This window comes from Mus caroli, chromosome 17, assembly GCF_900094665.2.
Source record: "Mus caroli chromosome 17, CAROLI_EIJ_v1.1, whole genome shotgun sequence".
NCBI lineage: Eukaryota > Metazoa > Chordata > Mammalia > Rodentia > Muridae > Mus > Mus caroli.
This window is the reverse complement of record NC_034586.1, coordinates 19509966-19519899: the sequence shown is the minus strand read 5'-3', so window position 1 is coordinate 19519899 and position 9934 is coordinate 19509966. Positions and strand designations below refer to the sequence as shown.

General features: G+C 53.3%; 3 protein-coding genes across 3 annotated transcripts; 2 read left to right on the top strand and 1 right to left on the bottom strand.

The window, feature by feature from the left end:
• The first annotated feature begins 1217 nt into the window (after window positions 1–1217).
• Cldn9 (claudin 9) lies at window positions 1218–2642 on the top strand. Its single transcript, XM_021149894.1, has one exon. It carries the CDS (start codon window positions 1588–1590, stop codon window positions 2239–2241), a length of 654 nt encoding a protein of 217 aa, XP_021005553.1. The 5' UTR covers window positions 1218–1587; the 3' UTR covers window positions 2242–2642.
• Window positions 2643–2782: 140 nt separating this feature from the next.
• Cldn6 (claudin 6) lies at window positions 2783–5868 on the bottom strand. The gene is made up of 3 exons (XM_021149759.1): window positions 5826–5868; window positions 5407–5470; window positions 2783–4183 (listed from the first exon to the last, which is right to left on the bottom strand). The coding sequence occupies exon 3, from the start codon at window positions 4165–4167 to the stop codon at window positions 3508–3510; it is 660 nt and encodes a 219-aa protein (XP_021005418.1). The 5' UTR covers window positions 4168–4183; window positions 5407–5470; window positions 5826–5868; the 3' UTR covers window positions 2783–3507.
• Window positions 5869–7762: 1894 nt separating this feature from the next.
• On the top strand, window positions 7763–9790 carry Tnfrsf12a (TNF receptor superfamily member 12A). The gene is made up of 4 exons (XM_021149505.2): window positions 7763–7904; window positions 8611–8715; window positions 8961–9095; window positions 9189–9790. Exons 1-4 carry the CDS (start codon window positions 7811–7813, stop codon window positions 9242–9244), a joined length of 390 nt encoding a protein of 129 aa, XP_021005164.1. The 5' UTR covers window positions 7763–7810; the 3' UTR covers window positions 9245–9790.
• Window positions 9791–9934: the final 144 nt, after the last annotated feature.

Sequence of the window (9934 nt, the reverse complement as noted above, 5' to 3'; positions counted from 1 at the left end):
TTGGGAAAAAAAAAAAAAAAAAAAAAAAAAAAAAAAGCAGCCGGGTACGGTGGCAAGACACCTTTAATTTAGCCCTCAGGAGGCAGAGGAAGGCAGATTTCTGAGTTCAAGGTCAGCCAGGTCTACATAATGAGATCCAGGCTAGACAGTGCTATGAAGCAAAAAAAAAAAAAAAAGCCCCTGGAAGGAATTGACTTACTGAAATATGCATATATTGGTTGAGAGCTCATTTGTTAAGTTCCCTGTTCCAAACATCCCATACAAACTCTTTAAGTTTTCTCAACCGAGTCTCTGATCCAAATAGGTTAAGACGCCTGGCCCTCCCTGACCACTATAGAATCAGAATTTGAGCTGCAGGCAGGCAGTACTCGAGGTGGAAACTCTCAGGGGTGTTTTCTGTGGACTGGAAGTAAGGGCTCAGGGACTTTCTAACCCTCTGGGCATTGCTTCTTTGCCCACCTCTGTGACATCTGGTCCTGGCTGGCTATTCATGTGACTTTTGCTCAGGGTCCCCCTTGTCCCTTCTTGCTTCAGGCCTCTTTCTGCCCCTCCCCATCTCCACAAAAGGCTCTTTATCACCAGGCCACTAGAGACCTTCAGCCGCTCAGCTCATTCCCCTAGTTTCGGCAGTGGGGGCGGAGAGGAACACCTGAGCTGGGGTAGAATCGTGTGCATGTGTATGTGTGAGGGGAGGAGGGGATAGTTTTCTAGGCTGTTGCCCTGGTAATGCCACCTGAGCTGGGCGCCAGGCACCTGTTGTCTGGGAAACTGTAGGCGGGGCCCCTTCCCTAGGAACTGCCAGGGTTATTGAGCTGAGACTAGAGACAGATCAGATTCCAGAGTCCTGAAAGAATGGGGGAAGGGGAGGGGATATGATGATGGATAAGGGGGCCAATATTTACCCCACCAACACAGAGTGAATTAGAGGGGTGGCAAAGAGGGAGCAGTCTCAGGCTGAGAGCTCCTCTGTCCATTCCAAGGCAATTAACAGACTCCTCTCTCCTCTTTTCTGTTTGTCCCATCTTCCTGGAATTTCTTTGTTCTTGAGTTTCCATTTGGTCTTGGCACCAGACCCTAACTAACCCCGAGGGCCCCCATCCATCCCCTTTCACCATTGCTCTGGTTTATGCTACCCAATAGCAGCCTCCAGGTCTCTTGCTGGGCTCCTCCCCTGCCTAGGCCTTAAAACTCCGCCTGCAGCCAGCGCCCTCAGACGTCCCAAGTGGCACCTCACAGTTCCCTGTTTTGAGACAAGCTGTATACCAACTGAGAGAAGACTTCAACCAAGAAAGTATGTGAGCAGCCAGCAGAGAGGAACGCGGCTGTTCCTAGTTCATGGCAGATCTGGAGGGCTGTAATGGGTGAAGGCTTCCAGGAAGACACAAGCAATACAGATGAGCGGGACCTAAGGACTTCTTCGTATTCAGTGAGTACCAGATGTGTGAGAGGCCCGCAGCTGTGAGGTCTGGCCTGGCCTGAGATCAACAGATCCCCCTCCTGAGCAGTGAGACGCACCCGAACTCCAACACAGTGCTCCCAACCCTGTTGAGTGATTCAGGCTGAGAGCTGAGAAGACCCGAGGAGCAGATGGCTACCACTGGCCTTGAACTCCTCGGCATGACCCTGGCTGTGCTAGGCTGGCTAGGAACTTTGGTGTCCTGTGCCCTGCCACTGTGGAAGGTGACCGCTTTCATCGGCAACAGCATCGTTGTGGCTCAAGTGGTATGGGAGGGGCTGTGGATGTCCTGTGTGGTCCAGAGCACTGGCCAGATGCAGTGCAAAGTATACGACTCACTGCTGGCACTGCCCCAGGACCTGCAGGCAGCCAGAGCCCTCTGTGTCGTGGCCCTCCTGCTGGCTTTGCTGGGCCTGCTGGTGGCTATCACGGGCGCCCAGTGCACCACGTGTGTGGAGGACGAAGGTGCCAAGGCCCGTATTGTACTCACCGCAGGGGTCCTCCTCCTCCTCTCGGGCATCCTGGTGCTCATCCCTGTCTGCTGGACAGCCCATGCCATCATCCAGGATTTTTATAACCCACTGGTTGCCGAAGCCCTCAAGAGAGAACTGGGGGCTTCCCTCTACCTGGGCTGGGCTGCTGCTGCACTGCTCATGCTAGGGGGAGGGCTCCTCTGCTGTACATGTCCCCCAGCACACTTTGAGCGTCCCCGCGGCCCCAGGCTGGGCTACTCCATCCCTTCCCGTTCAGGTGCTTCGGGACTGGATAAGAGGGACTATGTGTGAGGCTGAGGCTTCTTCCAGAAGCTTCCACCTGCGGCTTCATGCCCTGCATTGGGCTACATCCTTATATCTCATCAAATCCATGCGCCTGCGAAGCTCACTTATTGGCCAGGACTTGGCTCTTGGGGATCTCAGCTGGTCTGGCTTGAGCTAACCCTCTGTAGTGGTTGCAACCCAGATACTGGGTACCCTGCTTATCGCTGCCTCCCAGGATTTTGCTGTGGTTTGCTCTCCTGGACTTTCTTACTCTGGAACCTGGACCTCAGCCTCCTTGCCTTCAAAGTAAGATGTGGACTGTGACCTAATACTGAGGCTTTAGCTGGTCAAGTCTAGCCCAAGCACCACCTGAATCCAAGTTACCCAGCCCCCTACCCTACCTGGGAATAAAAGCACATTGTAACTGAGCCTCCTCTGGTCTGTGAAAGGAGGGTGTGTATACTGTGGGGGGAGAGGTCTCCAACCAGCGAGCAGCTTGCTTAGACCATTAACGCCTTCTAACTTTAGTGAGGCTTGTACTGAACACCAAGAGACATCAGACACATTATAAGAAAAAAAAAGATCATGTTTTATTTCGTAAAACATTGTGTGGGCAGGGAAGTGTGCAAGGTGTGGGGGAGGAGGGTCTACAGCAGAGATGGGACCTTTTGTAGGGAGAGTACACAGTAACCTTGGTGATGGGATTCAGGGGCCAAAGGTTGGAAGTCTCAGGGTAGAAAATTCTTTGGTAACTTATCACCTGCCCTTCCAGGACTGGAGAGGTCTGACCAGGAAGGGGTGCGTCTGCCCTGTGAGTTACCTCCGGCCACAGCAGGAACTCTTGGGACTGGGACAGGATATTTTGAGAAAAACAAAGGCCAGATTCACAGGCAGCCTTAAAACACTGCACAGAAGATCCCCAGAATGAATAATGATGCAAGAACTCAAGTGTCACATCCTTCCAGCCTCAGTAGCTAAAAGTGAGAAATGCCAGCAGCAGAGAGAGAGGTGGAGCTTGGACTCAGATTGAGGCAGGAAAACTGGAGCTGGAGGTCAGTCAGAGCTTCATGAGAAGAGCTTGTCTCAAAAACAGGTGGAACAAACCCTAGGGACAGGGCACCACATGACTCACTGGTGGGGTGCTTGCCTACCAAATGCGTGGGGGCCCCAGGTTCAATACCCAATATTACAAAAGAAAACAAGAAATAAGACAACCCCCAAACTACTCCGTAACCTTTCTTGATGGCTCAGCTCAGGTTCCCTGGCTAGTAGAGCCTCACTCCCCAGTGAGCATCAGACATAATTCTTGGTGGGATATTCGGAGGGTCCCCGAGAATGTGGGACAGATGTAGAATAGCAGGCCATGTAATGTCTGGGTCCCTGGGGCCCTCCAGAAGAGCAGGCGCAGCATAGTAGCCCTCCACCTAGCAGCAAAAGGCCTGAGGCTGCCCAGCCCAGGTAGAGGGAGGCCCCCAGCTCCCGCTTTTGAGCATCAGCCACCAAGGGGTTGTAGAAGTCCTGGATGATAGAGTGAGCAGTCCAGCAGACAGGAACGAGCGTCAGGACCCCAGAGATGACAAAGATGATGCCAGAGATGAGCACGAGACGAGACTTGGAGTTCTTATCTTCCACACAGGTAGTGCACTTGGCTCCGGCCAGGTACACGAGCAGGCCAAGAAGGACAATGAGGAGGGTGACAACACAGAGGGCTCTGGCAGCCTGCAGGTCCTGGGGTAGCGCCAACAGTGAGTCATACACCTTGCACTGCATCTGGCCAGTGCTCTGGACCACACAGGACATCCACAGCCCCTCCCACACCATCTGGGCCACGACGATGCTGTTGCCGATGAAGGCGGTCACCTTCCACATGGGCAGGGCACAGGACACCAGGGCGTTGACCCAGCCAAGCAGGGTCAGGACGATCCCCAAGATTTGCAGACCAGTAGAGGCCATGATGAGGTTGAGGGGGCTGTGTAGTGTGAAGGAGATAAAAGGAGAGTCATGTTAAAGAGCGGCATGTGTGGACATCCCACCTCGACAGCTGATACCAGCACCAAGCACCTTGACAGTTGGCTGCTATGTCCTGCAGTGTGGCTTAGATACACTTCCTGGGCCAGTCAGGAGCAAAATAAATAAGCATTTACTTCTTCCGTAGACTGTGACAGGTGGAGAATGAAATCCTGTTGATTTTCATGCAAGGGACAGGAAATAGGACATACCTGAAGCACAGGACAGTCCATAGCGACAGTTGTGTCTAGATTTTAGTTTAGTTTTTTTATATCTTAGCTGAGACAGGGTCTTATGTAGCCCAGGCTGGCTGGCCATAAATTCCCTGCATAGCTGATGCTGGCCGTGAACTCCTGAACCTTCTGTGTCCACTCCCTGAATTCCTGAATTCGGGGACTGCAGGGTTTACCACCAGAGGTGTAAGGCAGGGCTTTGACTTTTTGCAAGCCAGGCAAGCGGTCTAGGAGCTGAGTCACATCCTCAGGTACATTTTATCAGAACAAAGACAATGACATGTCGGGAGTATAATTTTGGATTGGTCGGGCTCTCGGCACAAGTTTCAGGCCCACCCTTATCACGTGAGCACTTAAGAGGAGACCTGAAGCTTCCTCCTGCCACCCAAGCAAGGTTCAAATGGAAACCCCCAGCTCTGTTGTAGGTGGATCTAATTCCTTGAAATCTCACTCTCCCTATGTTCCAAGGTCTCTTCCCAATCCCTGGAAGTTGCTGGAAGCCCTGCCAGGCCAGGTCCAGCCCACCCTGTAGGGTGAGAGAGATAAGGAAAAACAAGGCCTTTTACCACAAAGCAGATTTTCCTAGGCTACCAGCTCTTTCTGGACCCACCTCCACTTCTAAGGGTCAAGGTGCGGGCCTCGAGGCTGGGAGCATCCTTTTGAGTTTTAGACCAAAGGCAGTGCTCCCTTTCCCCTCTCCACTTTAAGGAGCTAAAGTTCAAGATCCCAGTGCCTTTTGTGACAGGCACCTGTGTCCTTCATTTTGCTCTTCATGATGTTGATACGAAGGAAATCAGTTCTGCTTGGCGCCCTGCTGTGGCTCTTCAGAACCCTCGGTTCTACAAGTCCACCTTGCCCCTAAGAATGGCATAGGCCCCTTTCGACTCCTCTCACTTGCAGGCTCACGCTGGGGACCATTCTCTCCCTCTCATCTCTGTCCCTCTCTACTTACCGAGTGCTCAGTCAGCTTTGTCTGCGGAAGTCCAGTCTGGTTCGGCCACCCCTGATATCCGAGCCTAGGAGTGCGAGACCAGGAGGGGCTTAATGGCGGCGCCCGCAGCTGGGTCCGCGCCTGCAGGTGAGGGGGAAGGGAGTCCCGCCCCAAAGTGGCCAAGCAGGTGGAGGAGGGGCGTCACAGGTTTCGGTGCCTTTGTCCCAGGGGAGGGGGAGGGGTGTTTAACTTTTCTGGGGCCGCGGGGACCCGATCGCTTCTCCGGGCTCGACGCAACCCTCTCCTGCCTAGGTGGCCTCCCCAGGAGACCGCCACCAGGATCAAAGCTCCAGCACTTAACTCACGCCCGCACGCACTCTGCCACATCCCCTGCCTGCGTATTTTCACACCCGCAATTTACACACATACCCCAGGCTCACCTGCAAAAGAGACTGCTAAGATTTCCAGGTCGAAAGTAGGAATGAGGGCGGAGGCAAGGGGTCTTAAAGTCTCAATGACGTCACTGGACCACCTCTCTTTGGGAGGAGCAGAGACCCCTGCCGCGATAGCCACCTGCGTGCGTTTCCCAAAGTTCCCTTAGTTGGTGGCCACTCCGAGGCGGCACCTGCTGAGTTCAGTAACCTGGGCTATGACTTGAGACTTTACTCAACTTTCCCCAGCCCCAGTTTCTCGCTTTGCGAATGAAGACAGGTCTATATGTTACTTAAGGATACATTACTTTTGTGACTCTTTGGGGGACAGGGGCGGCGGCGGCGGGGGGGGGGGGGACACCTGTCACACTGCATACCTATGATCAGAGTTTGTTCTCTTCTTCTACTCTGTGGGCCCCAGGGATCGAACTCAGATTGCCAGGCTTGGCAGCAGGCAATCTTACCCACTGAATCATCTCGTGCTCTTGCCGAGGCCCTTAAGAAAGCAATATATGGGGCTGCAGAGATGGCTCAGTGGTTAAGAGCACTGACTGCTCTTCCAAAGGTTCTGAGTTCAAATCCCAGCAACCACACGGTGGCTCACAACCACCAGTAATGAGATCTGATGCCCTCTTCAGGTGTGTCTGAAGACAGCTACAGTGTACTTATATATAATAAATAAATAAATCTTAAAAAAATAAAAAGCAATATATAGCCGGGCAATGGTGGCACACGCCTTTAATCCCAGCAGTTGGGAGGCAGAGGCAGGCAGATTTCTGAGTTTGAGGCTAGCCTGGTCTTCAGAGTGAGTTCCAGGACAGCCAGGGCTATACTGAGAAACTCGTTTTGGAGGAAAAAAGCAACTTATATGGCCAGGCGTGGTGGCACACGCCTTTAATCCCAGCACTCAGAAGGCAGAGGCAGGTGGATTTCTGAGTTCGAGGCCAGCCTGGTCTACAACGTGAGTTCCTGGACAGCCAGGGCAATACAGAGAAACCCTGTCTCGAAAAACAAAAACAAACAACAACAACAATTTAAAAAAAACAACCCAAAAAACAAACAAACAAAACAAAACACCAAGACAAAAAAAAAAACAAAAAAAAAAACAAAAAACCAACCAACCAAACATAAAAAGCAGCACGTGGGTCTGGAAAGATGGCTCATGGGTTATGAGCCTTTCTGCTCTTCCAGGTGACAGGTTCTTTTGCTCCCAGCTTATAACCACCTGAAATTCGATTTCCAGGAGATCCGTTGCCCTTCTCTGTACTCCAGAGACACTCAAGCATATGTGGCACACACACACAAATAGAAGGTATCTTTCAAAAAAGAAAGTAGCACTTCTATAGATACTTGCAGTACTGTTTACTGATACCGGAGAATGCCAACATCAAGATCAGCCTAAGCTATGCAGCTAAAAAACCAAACCAAACCAAAGAAAATCGGTGTGGTGGCGCCTGCCTGCAATCCTAGCACCTGAGAGGCTGAGATGAGACAGAATGTTTCAAATTTGAGGCTACCCTAGGATAGAGTATGAGATTTTGTCGGTCACCCCCCCACCACCACCACCAAATCCAAACAAAGCAAACATAAAGGATGTGTGGATATAACTCAGTGCTCGCCTGGTATGTTTGAGCCTTTGGTCTCCACCTCAGAATTGCAAAATAATAGACAAACAAATCTAATTTATTTGGGCTTAAAAAGAGGAAAATCCCAACTATGCAGTTATGCCTTATAACTGATTTCCTTCGCTCCACATCGTGGGTACTCAAGTTCGCAGAGGGCGGAGTAGGGTAGACACTTGGAGGGACTGTGTTGAATGAATGGTTTTACTTAACTGACTGGGTTTAACTAACTGCTTACTCGCAGAGTGGCTGTTGGGGCGGGCCGAGGAGAGCGCTCCGCCCCGGAAGGCGGGGGCGGGGGCGGAGCCGCAGCCCTGAGTCTTGGCTGGCGGGTGGTGGGAGCAGACAGTTCTTGCCTCGGGACCGGCAATCATGGCTCCGGGTTGGCCGCGGCTTCTGCCGCAGATCCTCGTGTTGGGATTCGGCTTGGTGTTGATGCGCGCCGCGGCCGGGGAGCAAGCACCAGGTATGCACGGCTCAGACGACGGTAAACCTCGGACTTTGGGGAGGTCAGAAACGGAATTTGAGTGCCCGGAGAACCCGGTGAAACCAGGGAACCGGGAAGACACGAGGATTTGCGATTTGTGCTCTTCAGGCAGCAAGTTCCAAGTGGGAAAGGTCTCACTCAAGTTTTATCCGCAATCGGAGCTTCAGTTTCGCTACCTGTCCAATTGAGGTGTGGGGGGCCTTCTGTCTCAAAAGTGAGAGCCAGAGTAGAGAGAGAACGTAAATTTGAGGGCAAGAGGTTTGTTTTGGGAAGGGGGCACGTCCTCAAACTGCTCTGTAATGGGATCTGTCCAGTCTTGGTATCTAAGAATCGCGAAGGGGCAATGGGGACTTTGCCCTCTATACCATGTGGGGGTGCCCCTTCCATCCGGTGACTTCAATGCCCAGTTATGCGGGGGGAGGGACTGGGGTCGGGCCCGGTGCCCAGGAGTGAGTCACACTGTGGCGCGCGCGGGGGGGGGGAGTACTGTCCCCCCCCCCAGTCCCGCGCCACCCGACCCCCCTCCCGCACTGCCGCGTCTGGGTCAGGCGATGCGGTCACCTGCGAGGAATGAGGGGGGGGGACGCGATGGTGACTCACGTTATTCGAGCCGACTGACCCTGACCTCAGCCCCCAGAATAGCCGCACCCAGCCGCAAGCTTCTGACCTGCAGCCCCCTCCCCAGGCACCGCCCCATGCTCTAGCGGCAGCTCCTGGAGCGCGGACCTCGACAAGTGCATGGACTGCGCTTCTTGTCCAGCGCGACCACACAGCGACTTCTGCCTGGGATGTGAGTGGGGGCGGGGTGGGGCTGGTGGCAAGCGGATCCTAGACCTGGGTAGTGGGTTGTTGGGGCAGAGAGGAGGGTTATAGACGTAGGATATAGGAAATCAGGGAAGACTGACTGAGGAAGGGGCTTCTATCAGGGTATTGTCTGTGTGTGTGTGTCGGGAGGGGGGTAAGCTTGAGACCACCTTGAGGACAGACTAGACTGCTGTCCCAAGGACAAGATCTGATTTGAACCCTGATCACTAGGCGCCGCAGCACCTCCTGCCCACTTCAGGCTACTGTGGCCCATTCTGGGGGGCGCTCTTAGTCTGGTCCTGGTTTTGGCGCTGGTTTCTAGTTTCCTGGTTTGGAGAAGATGCCGCCGGAGAGAAAAGTTTACTAGTAAGTGAGCTCTCCACCCTTGCTCCTCCCACCTCCCCTCATCACTTCCCTAATTGTCCCCTAACCACAACAACCCCACTTTTTATTTTCTAGCCCCCATAGAGGAAACTGGTGGAGAGGGCTGCCCAGGTGTGGCATTGATCCAGTGAGGAACACCCGCGCTGGGGCCCACTCGTCGTCCATTCATTCATTCTGGAGTCAGCCTGGCCTTCCAGACAGAAGCCGAGCCAGACTCTTTCAACCACAAGGGGGTGGGGCGAGGTGGTGATTCACCTCCAAGGACTGGGCTGAGTTCAGGGAGCCTTCCAAGGTGTCCAATTGCCCTGTCTCTGGTTCCGGGGCAGACAGAGAGCCTCAATCTGGGTCACAAAGCGACCCATACTAAGGAACTGCAGCATTTGCACAAGGGAATCTCTTGCTCCCCACAAGTCCTGGCAGTCTGGCTGACTTGAGGGGCAGACACAACACTGGGTCCCACCCACTCGGAGGGGCTATAATGCCACTCCCTGAGTTTTAGCCCTAGGAGTGGGTCAGATTGACGGACCTGTTCTTAACACTAAGGGGGCTGGCCCTCTGGGAGGGCTGGCCCCAGTACACACGGAAACAACCATCTCCCAAGGGGGGGTGATATTTATTGTGGGGATAATGTTTGGAGGGGAGGGAGACTTATTAATAAAAGAATCTTTAACTTTAAATGGTTTGGAATATGGCCTGATCCTTAACTTGACTCCCCAGAACTGGAGGGAGGGAGCCAGTCAGCCACTGCGGGGGCGGGGGTGAGGCTGTGACTCACACATTCTCAATGCCTGGAGCTCAGCCTGCCAGGACCTGGCTTGCCC

Coding starts and splice junctions, on each gene's coding strand:
- Cldn9 (XM_021149894.1), top strand. CDS start 1,588: ATGGCTACCACTGGCCTTGAACTCCTCGGCATGACCCTGGCTGTGCTA.
- Cldn6 (XM_021149759.1), bottom strand. CDS start 4,167: ATGGCCTCTACTGGTCTGCAAATCTTGGGGATCGTCCTGACCCTGCTT.
- Tnfrsf12a (XM_021149505.2), top strand. CDS start 7,811: ATGGCTCCGGGTTGGCCGCGGCTTCTGCCGCAGATCCTCGTGTTGGGA. Junction 7,905..8,610: donor GGCCGGGGAGCAAGCACCAG/GTATGCACGGCT, acceptor CCCCCTCCCCAG/GCACCGCCCCATGCTCTAGC. Junction 9,096..9,188: donor CCGGAGAGAAAAGTTTACTA/GTAAGTGAGCTC, acceptor TTTATTTTCTAG/CCCCCATAGAGGAAACTGGT.